The following is an 18225-nucleotide window of genomic DNA, read 5'->3' as shown; positions in this document are numbered from 1 at the left end:
GCCAGCTGCGCCCTTAGCCGCTCTTGGCACCTCGCCGACCCACTCCTTGAACGCATCGTAGTTGGTGGTATCCTCGTCCTGTGGTGGGGGGGGCAGCAACATCCAGTGCTTACGTTCAAGGTAAAATATCAGGGTAAGACCCAACAAGCTGCCCTGACATTGAAAGTTGACATAACCCATCAGCACCCCTCGACCTTGTTAAACATGCTCCCCAGGTTCCAAACTGCTAGGTTTTCTACCTGGGCAACGCCCGCCTCGCCCTGCCTGGGACCCGTGCCGGTGTCCCCCCCTGCGGTTGCTGCTGCTGCGACGCCTGCTGTGCGGCCGCCACCTGTGCCACCATCCACGGCATGCGTGCCCATGGCAGCAGCCTCTCCGCCACCCACCGCCTGTTCGTGGTCCCCAGCGGCTGCTCTCGCTGCTGCACCATCACCGTCGTTAGCCACAGTATCCACTGCCTCAGCTCCCACTGCGGCTGCCACAGCACCGTGGTCTGCAGTGATAGTGGACGGTCGCAGGATCTTGTCCAAGACCTTCTTCTGAAACTGCGTCATGAAGTTGCTGGTGGCGGTCGCCTTGCCAGGCGCGGGCCCGCCGATGGCCAGGCCCTCCTGGCTGATCCTGAACAGCCTTTGAAGTAATACATTGCATTCTTCTCATTGAACATGCTAGCTGATATCATGTTACCTCCCAGCTCAAAACTAAGCGGTATCACGTTTAGGCTCTGATGTTCATAGGAATCCCCTAAAGCACACCGGAGTTCAATACTTCCGGGAAATTCTTGTTCCATTTTCCAGCTTATGGAACTATAGAGTTGCACTTGTTCAGGTCAAGACGGCGCGGAAGCTATTGGTCCGTCCTGTATCCTAGAGTCGTGGCTAGTGTAAACTGTATCAGGTATAACAATGGAATACAAGAACATAGACAGCGAGGCAGGTCATGATAAGACTTGGCTGATGACATGCAAGTATACAAGTACGGCGCCCATACTAGAATACCGCCAGCTCGCCATCAGTACTATCTCTGCGAGGTTCGCGTGGACCTTCGTTTCTTTTCGCTGTTCGATCTGTTCTGTGTATCCCTGCGAGTGGCCCACCGGCACGCTCATTGAGGGGCTTCTGTGGGTAGAGGCTGCTTCGTTAACATTCGGCCCCGTCTACCCCAAGGTGTTTTCCCGCCCTGGGTACAAGGAGCTACTGGCGGCTGACCTCACAGGGCCCCCCGTCTTGTAGAGGGCCATACACAAGCTTGCCTTAAGGCGGCAAATCAGGTGGCCTTGTGATGATGGGGATTGACGATGGAGGGGGCGGGTTCATGTGTGTGTCGCATTAATTCAGAGTACCGGCTGCCAGGGCTGATTAGGGTGAATACCCAATGGGAGGCTTATTGTCTTAAACCCTTTGTGTGGTCTGGGTGGTTCCAAAAGGGTTACAAGGCAGCCGGCTCATACCGGCACAAGTCTCAAGGATGGTTGCAGAAGGATACACTGTATCCGCTCGACGACTGCATGCTCGGAGGGGAATGTGCTGTCAGTAGAGAAGCTGGTGGCATGGGTGGAGAAGAAACACATGGAAGCGAAGGCATGGGCGACAATGATGGCTGACATGTGTGTTAATTCGGTCACAATTGTAACCCTTTTGGAACAACCGTGTTTGTTATAGGGGATGGCGCATCTGGGCCACTCCTTTGAAACGTGGGTGCCGTCCACTTTGTGACCAGCAAGCACACATCAAGTGAACTGGACAGTCAGCAACCAGTCGTACTAGTCCCACCGATACTGCTGTGGCGGTGTCTGCCTCGCACCTTACACTGACGGCACTCTTTCCAACAATGCAGAATGTGAAGCCATTTGAGTACTGAACCGAAACTCCATACGGGCATATGGACTGCCAGTGTGCCTTTACGCATATACGCCTGCATATGTATGTACATGCGTGCCATCTGTTGCACATGTGCATGGGATAACTTTCGTAGTCATTCGTTGTCAACCAGACAAGGGTGCATCCATCGGCCTCATTGCTGCGGTTGCTCAGCGGTTGGTGAAGTGTGTGTATGGCATGAAGTACATCAGCCCCTTTCGGTCCCCCTCCGGGGTGGCTGTGCAGAACTTGCCCTTCAGCTCACTTAGCGGCAGCCCTAGGTCCTGCCACATCTCCCACTGGCTGCCTGCCCTCGCTGTCTGGGCGGCCGCCATGTTGACCACCACCAGCCCCTCGCTGAACACCTGTCCCGAGTACACATCTGCGACAGTGAATCGGACATTCTTCTGCGGGCAGGTGGACGAAGTGCTTGAGGTAGGCCGCATACGTCCGAGTCTCGCTGCCGACTTCTGCCTGGTAGCATGCCCAGCAGGAGATCCGCTGCTGCTGGCGCCCATACTCAGCCCCGAAGTACTGCTCCTCGTCGAGTGCCTCGGCACGCAATAAGGAGCGGGCCTTGGGACAGTCAGGTGGTGTAGACATGAGAGCCCTATCCAGGCGGTCCGTGTCCAGTTCGTAGCTCGCACTGGGACCCAATGTCCAGGAAGCCACATCCTCGAATGCCAGGGCATACCAGTGCACTAGGCTCGCCATGGCTGCCCGGACTTGTGCCACTCGTTCTGGACTCGGGTAGACCATGTGGCCTCGTCCAAGCAGGTAACCGTTGGCTCCTGGTTTATCAAACCAGGCAGCCTCGGTGTTCACTGCGCGCCGTGCCAACATCCTCTCAAGCTGCTGGTTGGTCGTGTGTTTGGCCCCGGTCCCGGGGTCTGCCTCGGTGAGCGACTCGGAGGCCCGCATCAGGCACAGCCACTGCGTGTAGTGCTTCTCGGGTGCCTGTGACACCATCCTTCCGCCTTGCGTCTTCATTTGCTGCATCATGCGTTCCACCGGCAGGTCAGAGTACAGCCAGCATACGCAGATATGCAGGTTGACCGTGAACATGTAGCCCGGCACCTCCAACTCCTCCAGCCTGGTCGTGTAAGCTCTGAGCTTGCATGCAGCCGCCTTGGCTGCCACCAGGAACTGCTCACGGGTCTCATCGGGGGGCCGCGGCCAGAAGTAGTGCGTGACCGTGCTGCACAGGCTCCAACACAGGGCCCACAAGGCCTCGGGCAGCACGTCCCCCTTGAAGATGTAGCTGGAGAACGTCTCAACGAAGTGCAGCCAGTCCTCCATGCGGTAGCTCTTGCTGCATGGGTGGAGGGGGGCAGTGTGGTGAGCAACCGTGTAACTAGAAGAAGTACATTACATAGGTAGAGTAGCAAACTCTCTGACAGACGAAGGTGTTTTTTCCAGGCAAGCCCCTGGTCGTATTTGCTTTCTCGGCTATTAGCGAACCCCGTGTGTGGCCGGCTGCCCAGTGCTGGCCGTGCTCATTGGTACTGCATGATGCATTTGTACCGCCGCCCGAAGTCCGAAGTCACGACCAGGAACTGGCCGCGGGCCGCGACCCGCTGGCGTGCTTCACGAGACATGACCAGCTTGGCATCTGGGTCTGCTGGCTTGATGTCTTTGAGCGACCTCAGCGTGTAGTCCACAAAGTCGCTGACCACTCCGAACAGCAGGGCATGGCCGGTGGAGACGGTGAAGAGGCACGACAGGTCGACGTACGGCAGGGCCGCAAAGGCAGTCAGGCCCTTGCACCCAGTCTGGAGCGCCGCCTCATCGAACTGCTTCTGCGTGATCTTGTGTGGAGTCCCAAGGTGGAGCATCCTGTACATCGCCTGCATGACACTGCCCGCGCTGACGAAATGCCGATGGGTCTTCTTGAGAGCCCGGGCGCCGACCTTCAGGCTCTTGCCTGCATTCCGCTTTACGAAGTGCTGGCTGACTGCTTGGGTGTAGCCACGGAAGCGCACGGTGGCCCCGCACCCGACATTGGCCTCCGTGTGTGCCTCGAATAGGCACCACATGCAGCTGCCGACACGACTGTTCTGGTCTCGTAGCTGCTGGTGGGCCGGTTCTGTCGGTGGGAACGGCTGGAATAAAAGCCTGCCGCGGTCCAGGTGTTGGACGGGCGGCTCATGACTGCCATTTCAGGGGCTGGGGACAGCAGGGTGCGGAGCTTGGTATGGAAGAGGGCAGCTCTGCCTTTTGGACACCTAAGTGTAAGCTCCAAGACCCTCTTATCCTGTTTCCCGCCCCACCGGTTATTATTCGGTTTATAGGAGACCCAAGCCCAGAGGCCTATGCTAACCAGGTCGACTGAGAGCATGCAGGGAACGGCAAGGGACGATGACAGGAAACCTGACGTGGGTTACCCGGCAGACACTCAGGATGGCGACGGAAGGGATCCGACCGAGTTGCTGTCGTTGGAAGATGACCCTTGCGAAGACGACCAGTGGGTGAGCCACCAGCCGACAGGGCGGAAATCCAGCGGCGTAGGACTAGCACCAGCCTGGGAAGCGAGTGCCCGCAATGCTGGGGGCAGGGAGGCACTCCAGCTGCTACAGGAAGCCTGGCAGAGGTTGCAGCGGCTGGGGCAACAGGACGCGGTAGATCTGCGGGATGAACAGGAGTTTCTCGAAGAGGTCGTCTGTTTGCTCCCAGATCCTGAAGACTTCCAACCAGGAAGGATACGTCTACATGTTGCAGTGTGGCGAGTGTTCTTTCAGGCAGCTAACGAAGGCCGGCCCCTCACGGACAAACAGAAACGGTGGCTGGGATACCTGCAGGGCGGAATTCAGCTGGAGTGGGTGCCGTGCGACTACCCAGGGCAAGAACTAGCCCCGGAGCGGGGATGCAAGCTAGCTATAGTGCGGGAAATGCTGCGGGTCGCGGTGCCGGATTGTGACCTAGACTTTATCATGGCGGGTGACCGGCCGCGAGCCGTGCAGTTTCCTAACCATCGCAGCGCGACTCAGCACAGTGAGTTTGTTACAGCCGAATTGAGAAAGGCCCTTGACCGAGGGGTGATACGGAAATGGCCAGCAGACGCGCCCCCCCNCACGGTTATCAATGGCTTGCGGGTAGTGGAAAAAGACGGCAAGCTGCGCCTCTGTATTAATCCGATGTATATTAACTGTTTCTTGAAGTACCGGCCTGTGAAGTACGAACGACTGGCAGATGTACCTAGCTACCTCCTACCGGAAGATTGGCTGTACACCACGGACCACAAGAGCGGGTACTGGCAGCTATCACTCCACGAACGGGAGCACACATATCTGGCTATGCGGTGGTGGGGGCAGACGCTTTTTTGGCCACACCTGCCGTTCGGCCTGGCGCCGGCCTGCCACTTGTACACAAGCATGAAGCTCGAGGTTTTCCAGCCTTTACGGCAGCTAGGGGTCCGCATGTCTTTCCTGATAGACGACCAGATGGGTGCCGCGGGGTCGAAGGCCGCGGCACAGTACGAGTGTGGGGTGGTGGTACGGCTGCTGGCGGCCCTAGGCTTCACCCTCAGCCTGTCCAAGTGCCAGCTGATCCCAAGAAGGCGAGTCTGTTTCTTGGGGATGGAGGTGGATGCGGAGGCGCAAGCATTCAGAGTACCAGACGACAAGCTAGCTAGATTCCGTACGCTGCTCACACAGCTCGAAGGCAAACGGCTAACAGCGCGGCAGGTGGCGCAGGTGGCCGGCAAAATCATCGCCATGACGCCCGCCGTCACCACGGCACCCCTGTATGCGTGGATGGTGTGGTGTGTAGCCCGGGGCGTGGCGTGGGATGAAGAGGTTTGGGACCTGGCGGAGGTGCTACACCAGGCAGGCTTGTTTATGGAGCTGCTGGGCAGGCGCAACGGGACAGCCACCTGGCGGAAAGGACCAGCCCTACGACTGACGACGGAACTAGTCGGGGACGCCTCAGACAGGGCCTTCGCAGCCTTCTTACCTGGAGAAGAACTGGGCGCCAACAGCCGCATGCTTGTGCCCTTCAAAGCTCAGGAAACCCAGCGGCTGCAGCGGAATGACTTTAGCAGCACAGAAAGAGAACTGCGGGCGCTGCTGTACAGCTTGCACTGGTTGCGAGAGCAGGCACCGAACCTGTTGTACGGCCGGACAGTGCAATACCAGACGGACAGCCAACCGGCGGAATTCTGCATGGTTGGGATGAAAGGCAACGCCGCTTGCCTGCCCATAGTGGCGGAGATCCATCGCCTCTGCGCGGATACGGACACAGACATTTCAGTGGTGTGGTACCCACGCAGCCGGGAACAGCAGCAGCAGGCAGACGCGCTCAGCAAATACGAAGATGGATCACAGTGGCGAAGTATAAGCACTGGATGGGGCTGCCCTTTTCGGGAGCCGCAGCCGTCATGTGGCCAACACATGCTAAGGTTTTCATTCCTCGTTTAGCATATAGTAAGGTAATGCAGTTTCGTTTATGTTGCTGGGCTTTGGAGGCAAACAGAGCATGAAGGGGCAAGTACCACGTCCCCAGGGGGCAGCGGTTTTGCCACTGTTGTGGTACTAATAGCCGAATTGAGGATGTGAACCCCTGTTATTGGAATGCCCAGCCTATAATGATATTCGTGCTGAAGAAGGATTCGATCATCAACAGAGCATGTTGGAGGCCATGCAATGGGAACCCGCACGTCTGGCGAGGAAATTGGAACGTATGTGGGCTCACCGAAACTCAATTACCCCCTTTAGACGCTAGTCTGGGCTGATGTGCGGTGTTTTCCTTTACTCCGTGGCTTTTAGGTGTTGTAGTATTACCCTTGGGCCCTCGGCTCGTATGGGTAATCTTACAGGTATGGGGTCACGCACCCCCAACCATGTAACACACACACACACATAACACGTCTTCGTCGCAATTAAGCCCGTGAAATTTTACGGGTGCTGTGCATTACGGCTTGGGGGATTACGGGTCAAGACCTTGTGATTACGGGTAATGTAACCTGTGGATGACTTCCAGCACGGGCAACCAACAAAATGTCACCTGTGTTATTCCTTATAAAAGGAATGCTTTGGCAACTTAAAAATAAGCATGTGTACAAATTTTCTTGGCCGGTAATTACATGTGAAGACCACGTGATTACGGGTAAACATGAATGGTTTTATTTCATAAGAATGAGACTTAAGAATGGGTGCCATACTTAGCAAACCCTATGGTAAGAATGGTTAAAACCCGCCAAAGAGCAGCTAAGTATGCTTTAGGCAAAGAATCAATAAGTTGGCCTAAGAATGTATAAGAACACCCAAAGAACGAAAAGAATACATAAGACTGCTGACCCTAAAGAATGGTAAAGAATCGTAGAGAATGGTAAAGATGGTTTTATTTCTTAAGAATGAGACTTAAGAATGGGTGCCATACTTAGCAAACCTATGGTAAGAATGGTTAAAACCGGCCAGAGAGCAGCTAAGTATGCTTTAGAGAAAGAATCACTAAGTACGTATAAGAACACCCCAAAGAATGGAAGAGAATACATAAGACTGCTGGGACCTGAAGAATGCTAAAGAATTTGAAAGAACGGTTTTAAGATAAACGGAGGTCATACGAACGTTCTTAGAACGTTCTTAGAACGATGTAAGAACATTCTACTGATTATTCGATTTTATCAATTTGGCTGGGCTAAGAACGACTTAAGAACGTTCTTAACCCCCCTCCGCGTTCGTAGGGGTGACTGCTGAATGGTATGGGAAATAGACGATCCTAAATATATCTAGCTACAGACTACAGTCTTTCAATATTAATATTAATAATTACGATATTGTAAATATCACTCTGGGAACCGGCCTCCCTTCGATTTATCGGGAATCCCTTCATTTGGTGTTCATTCCTTGTTCATTCTGTGATCATTTCGGAATGAAGGGCTGAGGGTCCTTCAGAACATATCGATCGCGAAGCAGTTCAGCTGAAGTGGTCGCTTTGCACGGATTCCTTTACAGAGGCCTTGTGATGTCGTCATGCCAGCATTGTTTTTAGTGAGAACATGACTTCGCATGATGGCGCATAGTGTTTTGGAGCTACGTTCGGCAAAACGAGTACAAACACACAAAGCATCTGTTCTCCAGCCTGGCTGGCTGTTGTAGATGTAAAATATTAATAAAGATGGCTCCTCCAGTTAAAACATATCTGCGTTACCTCTGCGGCGGTCAACTGTATGCGTTGTGGGGTGTGTTCCCCGTACCTGCAAACCGCCGAGGGCTCAAGGGCTGCCAGACCGCATCTAAGCACCATCCTACCTCGCACTTCGGACAAAGCAAGTGATAAAGCAATTGATAACGACCATATATGTTGCGGTGGACCATATATGTTCCAGTATCCTTGCCAGACGTTCAGATTCCCACTTCATAGCGTCCTTCATATGCTCGAAGCGTGGGAAATCCATGTCTCATCTGATTTTGTCATACACCGGACAGTCCAGCATAGTGTTTGTGTGTGTGTGTGTGTGTGTGTGTGTGTGTGTGTGTGTGTGTGTGTGTGTTACATGGTTGGGGGCGCGTGACCCCATACCTGTAAGACTACCCATACGAGCCGAAGGCCCAAGCAAAATGTGCTTCTCATCTTCAATATGGCTATCAGTGCCGCAGCAGGGGCATACCGGGGCTCCTCCGGGATCCCTAGGTATATAACGCTGTCCCCTTGCGTGCTCTGTTAGCCACCAATGCCGAACAGCAAAGCCTAAACTGCACGAGCTTGCGATTCCCTGAACGCGGGATAAATGTTGTGATATGCGGGAGCACCTCCTTCCTGCCCGCTTGTTCGGCCGCTTCCAATGCTTATACTTCGCGATGTGAATTCCTGGTTGCTTGCCATCTGACGGGTACACGTTTGGCTGGACATCTAGACGCGATTATGACCGAGGCCCCACCCATGGCGCTAGCCAGCTGGTTCCTCTCGGAGGTCTGGGAGACCCGGCACGTTGCTCTAAGGCGCTGCGTGCTCAAGCGGACGAGGGAGGACGATGATGGTCCACCACGTAACCGAACTAAAAACGATTTACCGTCCATGGCCCCCCCGGCTTTTACGGACACCCCAGCATTCGTGCGTAACTTCTAACTTGTAACCTAACGAGATGATCGTTGGAGGCAGTGCGAAATTGCTGCAACACAACGCCGGGTACTGTGTATGGTGAAACTGAGGATTGCTTTCTCCGGAGGAAGCAATCCGATCCGACTGACCCAGATATGGGTAGAGATGCACCACCTCATGGTAAAGCTTAGCACAGCAGTAAATTTGGGGCGCCGCAGGTGGAGGCTGTGGTGGCGGCAGTTGAGCCGCCATTCGAGTTGCTGCAGGCGTGCAGTGGCAGCAGTTGGGCTGCCAACTAGGGAACATCTGGAGAAACTCAAAGTGCTGCTGGCTACAGAGTTTGGTTTCATCCTGAAGGTTGATGATGAGGGAAATGTTACCTCTGCATATTGCAAATGTTACCATTACCATTACATAAGTCCTGCAGCAGTGTTCCCACCAGCTAGATGCTATTGTCGGCATACTACCACCAAATTTAAAGCGAGGCAGCACGTCATGCGTAAGAACCTCTTCATAACTTACGAAACAAACGAGCTTTATGCTAGTAACGCAGCGAGCGGGCGCACATGCGCGACATGCATTGAAAGCAGGACGGACTACGATGTCGTCTATAGCGCCGCTAAGGGAGCGCGCGCTCCCTCTATTATGTCGTAAGGAAGGAAGCAAGCTACCATAAAGTTGGGCAATTTACTTGCGCAAACATACATGCATTCTTACACACCCGCATATGACTTATATCTTGGAGCTCAATAAGTGAAAACAACGTTGCGTAGCAACCTCCGGGCGCATGTCTAACAAGTTCACTCTGTACCAGATAGACCCAGATTAATCGTTCTTGCGTGTCCGTATATACACACACACACACACACACACACACACACACGCGCACAAACACACGCACACACGCACACGCACACATGGTCAACAACACGCACGCAGTGGGTAAACCTCAACGGGTTCGCATGCATCGTATCACAGCCGACGCGCTCACCCGACTAACCTCTCATCAGCCCGCACCACAGTGATGGATATGTTCGACAGCAGTGAAACGCATCCTTGAAGAAATTGACCCGTCATGGGCGCTAACCATCCCGGACCCACATCAACTATGTAATTTGTTTATTATATCCATCTAGCTAAGTAGGTTGGAATTCCATCATGCAACTGGGCCACAGAAAAAATAACAAAGGAAAATAGCCTGCCATGGCCAGCTAGTAGTAATAAATGAATCCCGCCAGCTAGCGCAGCCTCATGTATTGTTCGCTACACAGGCGCAAAACATATGCAACAGTACTACTAGTAGTACGGCATGCATGCCTAGAGCAAGTCCAAATAAAGTACGCAATAAATGAATATTGTTTGCGTCAGCGATCAGCCACACTGTTTATCCGCCGCCGTACATAGCACATACATCGATCTGAACGACTGACCTGCTTATCCTCGCGGAAGCCGCGGTTGAATACGTGCCGGCGGCTTAAGCGACCCTCAGTACAGTACATATGAGGCACCGAACATGCGGATGATGCAGTACCTCTCTTCATACCTGACACAATGGTTGCGGCTGCCTAAGAGCATGGAGGTGCTGACCCATGCGTATAGGCATTGCATGCGACCGGGTGTCAGTCAAAAGAGGTGCACGTGATGGCTAAATTGCTGGTCCTCGTATTCGCTCTAGGGAACAGACAGCCGCTGGGCGGGCTATTGTCAGTCACCACGGTATTCATCGCATACGTCGACCAGGTTGCCGGCATGGAGGCTGTGCAAGATTTGACAGCAATAGCAGCATTCAACATCCACTTCTCCGCCAGCAAGCGCAGGGTGGCCTCCGACGGTTGCTTCTGATCAGGTGCGGCGCTTCCTGCCGAGACGCAAACCCGAAACATATAGCCCTCCGACGTGGCACATTCGCTCCGCACAGCCGTGCTACCGTTGACGCCGCTGGTGGTCAGGACAGCGGTCAGGTCGCGAGAAGCGATTGTAGAATGCGCGCCACAGTCAGCCGGACTTAAGAAAAGCTTTGTGCTGTTGCCGGTTTGATCGGAAACTGTCAATGTTAATTGGGCGCAGACTTCGAAGGCCTTGCATGGCGGCGGTGGCGGCGGTGGCGGCAGCTGCGGCAGCGGCGATGGCCTGCTCAGCGGTGGTGACGGAAGTGGGGGCCTCGTCAGCAACGCAGCCGGCGGTATGTTCTTGTTCTTCGGCGGCGACGACGGCGGTGGCAGACGAGACGCAGCAGCACCTACAGCATGCAGGACTGCAAGCAAGCGATACACAGCAGAACCGGCGCAGGTGGTTTTCTTAGTCGGATGCTGTATGTCACATATAATTATTGGAATCGAAATATGCACTGTACCCGAAGTGCGACGTGCGGCAGGGCGGAGCGCTCGTGCGTAAGGTCGAATAAAGCAATGTTGTTAACTTAGCTAGCTGCTGCGATATGCCGGTTTGTCATACTGAAATCAGGTAATTTGCCGTCAGGCAATTATTAATTGGTTGAAGCTGTTACAAAGCTTGGTAGGATGTTTGTTGAAAACATTGGTGGAATGATTGGAGAATGATCTGGTGCGATGATATAAGTGGTAGATTTATTAGGTAGATCGATAAATTACTTTGTTCAAATTAACCCGGTAGAGTGATTTGGTGCAACGCATGATCCGTTGTTTTGTTTGTCGTCTCACCTGTCCCACACACAAGCAGCAGGAATAGCGCAGGCATCAGACGAATGCGTGTGTTGTTCCTCTGCTTGCTGTTCGGTGGATGCATAGCTCCAAATTAAAAAAATTGCGCCTCTAGAATAAACTGCGAGTTGATCTCCAGCCGCCGTTGCAACCAGTTGTAACCATGCACGCAAGATGTTGTTGGTTCTCCGCTAGCCCGGACAGGTAAGATTACCGTAACGTAGACAGAGATTGATGTACGTGGACTGCTTTGTCCATCGAAGGTTCTAATGAAGACGCTTTTATACTCACCACGGTCACGCATGATCCTTTGGCCTTCCTTTACTTTACCGTACAGCTACCGCCTTCAACGCCGTTTTTGGAAGCCGACAGACAAAGGAGTCAGGCAAGGGAAATGGGCAGGTACGTCATATGTCCACTACCTTGCAATGTATTGACGTGAAGAATTACCGGGAATTGATCACACCACCCGGCCGTCATCTGTACACGGTCCGCTGCCTGCTCAGAGATGTAAGTCCACTCACATAGCCCCCCTGAAAAATCCTTTCTTTTACTTTAAACAGGCGACTGAATAACTATACATGTTACTTTGCAACTGTATAGCGGCACGTGAGGTAAGTGTACGCAGCAGGCAGCTCATAAGAACGTACCGCCGTCGTGATCAGAGCAGTACTCCCGCCTCAAGTTGGAGGAAACGTTTTGGAGACAAACATTAATCTGTCAATCTGAACCTGGCTGGGTCGGTCGATAGTATTGCAAAGCGAAGTAAATGAAAACTTCTTTCCAAACAGGCCCTTACGTGCACTGCTACAGGCTGCTGGGTAGTTGCTGCCACGATGGTACATCGCCAGCAGTTGATGAGCAGCTGTTGAGTCCGGGCGGTTACTATCGTCTATAGTACATAATTATGCTAGATGCATACCCCACCACCCCACCGTCGAGTACCTTCCGCCCCTAACAACGGGGGCATGTGTGTCATTGTCAACGTAAGATCCGTTAAACATCAAGGTGCGTGGCCAGCCATATGTACAGCTAGTCTGGGCTGATGTGCGGTGTTTCCTGTTCTCCGTGGCTTTTAGGCGTATAGATATTGCCATTGGGCCTTCGGCTCGTGTGGGTAGTTTTACAGGTACAGTAGTTTTTCACGCACCCCCAACCATGTAACACACGCACATATGTTCAGTGGGGATTTGAGAGCAGCGGGATAAGAATGGACTTGTTGACAATCCATCATACATGTAATGTATGCGAACGTCCCCGGGCTCGTGCAGCTAAGAAGCGGAATGTATGTATGCATGATGAGCGAGTGAATTCCGTAGTTCCTTGCAAGGCGTATTGCGTGCACCGTGTGCAAACATGGTACGGTGTTCGTGTGGCACCACCGAGCGTTATAATACAGCAATGCCAGCTCCAGCCGCCCGCCGTTGCTGCTGTTAACTTATTATAACCATTAATGCAGGAGTTCCTACGTATTTCCCAAACTCTTGTCATTTCCATGCTTTTTCCACTGCTGCCCTTGGCCACAAGTATTGTACTTCATATTATTATTTTGAGTTACCTTATTAACAATAAGGCAATACGCTTCATTCATGCGTCCTGAATCGCTTGTACGCAAGGTAGCGATAACCAGGCAGCAGCAAGTACAGACAGGGAAGAAGCTAAGGGTGCATTTCCAGTGCGGATTAAGGCCAGGGATTAGGGCACGGAAGTCCTTGATACGAGCTTACCACATAGTTTTGTTCCATAAGGGAACCAAAAGTTGAAAAGGCGAGTTGGTTTGCCAACAACTTAGCCGTTTGAGCAAGTATCGATGGAGGACAGAGGGTTAATCCCTGGCCTTAATCCGCACTGGAAATGCACCCTAAGAGGGACGCTTGCATGCATGGTTGGCGGATGGCTTGCTTGTGTTGTGTCTTTTACCTCCGTCTGCTCCTCCGTCGTGGGGAAAATCGCTTTAGTCCCAGCAGGTGTGGCCAGGCAAGTGTGTAGCAGCCAAGCAACCAGCGTATTACCCCAATCCCTCTTTTTCCCCTCGGTAAGAGGTTACCCCTACCCCGGGGTAAGGTTGCCTACCTCCCTTCGTACAAACCCACATGGGTAACCACTTACCCCTACCCTTACCCGCGGGGTAACGCTTAAGGGGGAGTTATCCCCCGTTTTATGCCATAGGGCAGCTGCAAGCCAAATTTCGCCAGTTGACGGCGGGTGCGTTCGCTCGCTATATATGGTATGCATACATCTTACATAATGATGCACATCGAGCTAAGCTGCTGTTCTGCCTGCACAGCAGGCCTAGGGCCAATAATACCCGCTTGAGCGTTAAATGATAAATGGGCTTTAATAGCAATGCTTACGCAAAATTGTTACACGTAACCTTCTGCTGCCCAAAACCATCGTCACGTAAGGTGTAGTTAGGGTAACCCAATGCGTACGTGCGTCCGCTCGGGTGTGGTTGGCTCGGGTGCACAAGAAAGAGAGCCAACCAGAAGTCAAAGAATCCCAGCAGCTTGAAGCAGAGCGGTGGAGGGGCAACGAGTGCGCGGTGCGTGTTTTTCCTTCAGATCGTAGCCTAGGCCTGCAAATGGGAGCAGCTCATAAGTACCTTATTAAGTTGTAATAACGTATCGTTTTGCTGAACCTCGCTACTGTTAAGCCTTACCAAAAGCCGCCACCTGTGGTGCATACATATATCTTTGGGTTTGGCACTACTGGTAAGGCGCGACCACTGCCCCCGGGAGATCCTGGGGTCGATACCCGTTAGGGTCAAAGTCCTTCCGAAGGTGGAAGGCATAGCGCCTCTAGTTGATGGACGGTGGTGACCTGGGATGAAGTTAACCTGCGAGCCGACCAGGAACGGAGTTGGGCCCGCTGTCGACCCTGCAGATTCCGTTGGATGCTGGTGGTGGGTGCGGAACCTGAGCGATCCACTGAGAAGTTGACTAGGGTGACTGGATGAGGGTGCCCCGAAATACCGGGGAAGGCAGGGTTTCGCAGGGTAGCTGCCACGGGCGAAGATACACCCCCCTGTTTCACACATCATATATCTCTTCATCTGCCTCATCGGGTCTTCCGAGGGATCAACTGTCCCGTTGCTTCATGGCCTACCTTCTATTGTTCACTGAAATGTAGGAAATATTGAAGTTCCCCGGCCACAACATGCAGAAATGAGTTATAATAAGCGAAACGCCCGAAACGCTTCATGTGCACGTCAACGTCGGCAGTTGCTTTGCTCGTCCGTACCGTTACGCTTAATTAACCGGATATAAATAGTTGTAGGTATAGGACGTTACCTTCATGTACATGTTTTTCAACCCTGGATCGACAAGGTGTATGAATGGGGGTCGCAAAACGTCTAGACGCCAACCCTCCATGCCGCCAACCCTATATCCCCAGCATCCCCATGGCCCCCATGGATACTTCCGCTTTGCTTTCCAAGCTTGCGGCTCCAGCAACGATGCCCAGCAGCTGCATCGAAGTTCGGCATCAGCGATGCACGGCGCCAGCGATGGTATCTAGCGCCAGTAGACATGTCAACCGCCAGTAGCGATGCCCAGCACCAGATAGAAGCGGAGACCAACGCGACCTCGGGCCACCGCGCCCTAAAACCCTAAAACCCAAACGGCGTGCCCGAGCAGCATACGATGCAGAGAGAATGCGTGAGTTCGTGGCTAGGTGCAGGCACGACCAGCGCGCATTATGGCGGGCATTGGGAGGGCAACTCAGAAAGCGTTGCGCAATTGATGACTTGCATGTATATTTGGAACACTTCGTCACCTTGGAGTTGGGGAGGCGGGTGTTGAAGGTGCACATCGGCTCCTTTACTATATCTCGTTTTTGGGGGCTCCTTTGGGAGAGGATGCATGGCAAGCATTTGTCGGACTGCTATGGACAGGAGGGCACGGGGTCCTCCGTGTCCGGGACCGCCTTCAAAAGCAAGTGGGCTCATGCAGTCTTACGGCAGGAGATAACCGATGCTCTGACCAATCCAGAATGCGAGGGTTGGGGAACCTTGATGTTACGACTATTTTCCTTCTTGGCGTGCAATATTTGGAGCGGAATACCGCAAGAAGTCGTGGGGGTAAAGCAGCGTGTTGACTGGTTGCTAAGTAGGCCTCTCCCCAACTGCTACTGCCGCTACTGCTGCCAGCCGCCAGCCAAACATGACAGGGAGTACAGATGCTCCTACCGGGAGTACAGATGCTCATGCATATGTGCGGTAAAGTGTACTGCCCACGCTTGCCAGCGCTTCCCGACTCGTCAGCATGACGGGAACGTCGACCAGTCGAGTGGGTCTTCGTCCCCCATGACTGTGACCAGGTCATTCCCCAGCTCTGGCATGCAGGGCAGCATGTCGAAGGAGATTTTGGCCCCCAGGCGGGCGGCCTGAGGTGTCTCCCCCAAAATGCTCACGGTCATTGCGACACGGTCGTCGGCCGACGGGTGCCTCTCGAGGACGAGGAAGAGACTGTCTGAATGGAACATAATGGGTTCAGGCTGTGGCCGTGCGTGCTACTCCTCTGCTGTGCTGGATAGCTGAACAAGATCCCGTAGCTTGGGCCATGCTTTCATGACCGCCAGCTTGGGCCATGCTTTCATGACCGCCAGCTTGGGCCATGCTTTCATGACCGCCAGCTTGGGCCATGCTTTCATGACCGCCAGCTTGGGCCATGCTTTCATGACCGCCAGCTTGGGCCATGCTTTCATGACCGCCAGCTTGGGCCATGCTTTCATGACCGCCAGCTTGGGCCATGCTTTCATGACCGCCAGCTTGGGCCATGCTTTCATGACCGCCAGCTTGGGCCATGCTTTCATGACCGCCAGCTTGGGCCATGCTTTCATGACCGCCAGCTTGGGCCATGCTTTCATGACCGCCAGTACTTCAGGTAGCCCAGCGAGGAGTTGCCGAAGTAGCAGCAAAACCTGTAGGATCTAGGGCATCACCACAGAAAACGGTGCCAAGCAGTTCTTGATCTCAGGTATATTTTTTCTGAGATCCTCCGTTTCGCCATCCTTTAAGTAGATACTGGTGTGACGTCACTCGTCAGGCAGCCATTTCTTGCCATTCACGTATCCTTTGTACGTCACGTTCTTATGGCGTGGAGAGGAGTTCTTTGTCCTTGTTTGGAGTGCTTGGAGTGCTTGGAGTCACTGCAGCATTCTGGGCTATATTTGCAAGGCTATACTTGCACCAGTACTTCGTTAAATCTGGCGGCTTCCCGTTCCCTCAGAGGGTTGCAAAGGGGGTCTAATCCCCCAATCCTGGGGGTGGGTACTGGTCAGCCATCCTCCCATCCTGGCGGGGGCAACCATCCCCCATCCCCCATCTTAAGGGCCGGCGCTAATCCCATCACTCAGACAGGGTTCCCATTCTGCCCGCCAGGGCCCCATCCCCAATCCCTTCGGCCAGAGTCATCCCCATCCTGCAAAACGGGTCAGATGCTTCAGCTTTTTTTATCACAGCTCCAAGACCAATAGGCGTTTCACAATATCAGCTTCGTAGAGGGAACGGGAAGCTGACCGGACGGAAGAGTAGGCGACGGAAGAGTAGGCGACGGAAGAGTAGGCAGCGGAAGAGTAAATCAATTTTGTGATTATTACAGATATAGATTAGTTAGCTTCGACTCGCTATCCCATATTTCACAGATGGATTAGGTACGGATTAATCATACGATGCATCGCCATGCTGGCGAACGATAGATGTTCGTGCGCGCGGAAAAGTAAATATGAAGGCATAACTATTTTATTAGTGTGTTTGTAAATTTAGCCAATATCAAGATTGAAAATCAAATGCCAAGTGACAGCTGCGATACACGATGGCCGACGGGTGAAAGTATGCGCCGCTTCACTGCCGCTAAATCCGCGACCACGCGATCCGCCCCTGCTGGTTCCATATTTCAATAAATAAGATGGATAACCTGATCCATGAACGCAATCCAACTGTAAACACTGCCATTGCCTTTGCTGGTGGCGAAACTATGGGCTCGGCAACCCTGGCGACAACCATTCAACCCTAGAGTAATAAACGTGGCATGTATGTGCACCAAACAGCGTGATGTGTCATCTGCCAAAGCCTCCAAGCTCTGTGAGTAGAGGTAGATAGGTCGGTCGGCATGCAGTTTTGATATGTTGAGAACGCGGTTCATGAAGGACGCACGCACGGCCTCAAGGACTTGACGTCCGCAGCTGCTGTCCAGCCGCCACGTCCCCGCTGCGTTTTCGCTTTCCCGTCCGAGCAGACTGAGCAGCAGTGGACCGACGTCACTGCCATGCCTAAGTAAAGCTCCTGCCCATGGCAAGAAGGCCCTGCCTAACGCAGTGCCGCTACAGCTCACCGCATGGCGGTCCTGCGAGTTAAATTGGTTGCCTATAAATGCGGGCATGGCGGTCCGACACTCCCCCACCAGCACGCACACTGCACTCCGCACATCACTGCCCTGTCCGGGTACAGCATGCATACCCCCGGCTAGGACAGGTGCTGCTGTTGACTGACTCAACCGGCTGGTTCCGTCAGCGGGTGCTCGCCAAGCAAGGCCGCCTCTACCTGGGCGCTCTGGGCGGCCTGGGCACCCTGGGGGGTCGGGGGGCCCGGGGGAACTTGGGCACGAAAGGCGCCTTGGGGGGCTTGGGAGCTTTGGGTGCCTTGGCTGGTG

The 18225-nt window shown here is 53.6% G+C and overlaps 3 protein-coding genes across 3 annotated transcripts in view; all 3 read right to left on the bottom strand.

The window, feature by feature from the left end:
* The window catches only part of VOLCADRAFT_105882 (uncharacterized protein), a gene marked incomplete at its 5' end in the record, with an annotated part of 5412 nt that extends 1517 nt beyond the window's left edge, over nt 1-3895 (bottom strand). Inside the window, 5 exons of the mRNA XM_002953241.1 lie at nt 31-78; nt 387-630; nt 1804-1914; nt 2125-3171; nt 3384-3895. Of these exons, the coding sequence (XP_002953287.1) occupies nt 31-78; nt 387-630; nt 1804-1914; nt 2125-3171; nt 3384-3895 (1962 nt within the window). The remainder of the gene's footprint in view (nt 1-30; nt 79-386; nt 631-1803; nt 1915-2124; nt 3172-3383) is intronic.
* Nucleotides 3896-10516: 6621 nt separating this feature from the next.
* VOLCADRAFT_94082 (uncharacterized protein) lies at nt 10517-11612 on the bottom strand (the record flags this gene model as incomplete). The annotated part of the gene is made up of 2 exons (XM_002953240.1): nt 10517-11151; nt 11576-11612. The coding sequence occupies 2 exons, from the start codon at nt 11610-11612 to the stop codon at nt 10517-10519; spliced, it is 672 nt and encodes a 223-aa protein (XP_002953286.1).
* A 4472-nt stretch (nt 11613-16084) lies between these two features.
* Nucleotides 16085-18225, bottom strand: part of VOLCADRAFT_94081 (uncharacterized protein) — a gene marked incomplete at both ends in the record, with an annotated part of 4387 nt that continues 2246 nt past the window's right edge. Inside the window, 3 exons of the mRNA XM_002953239.1 lie at nt 16085-16495; nt 17908-18009; nt 18117-18143. Coding sequence (XP_002953285.1) covers nt 16085-16495; nt 17908-18009; nt 18117-18143 — 540 coding nt within the window. The remainder of the gene's footprint in view (nt 16496-17907; nt 18010-18116; nt 18144-18225) is intronic.

Source organism: Volvox carteri (genome assembly GCF_000143455.1).
Source record: "Volvox carteri f. nagariensis unplaced genomic scaffold VOLCAscaffold_35, whole genome shotgun sequence".
Taxonomy (NCBI): Eukaryota; Viridiplantae; Chlorophyta; class Chlorophyceae; order Chlamydomonadales; family Volvocaceae; genus Volvox; species Volvox carteri.
Note: the sequence above shows the minus strand (reverse complement) of the source record. Positions and strands in the feature narration are given on the sequence as shown.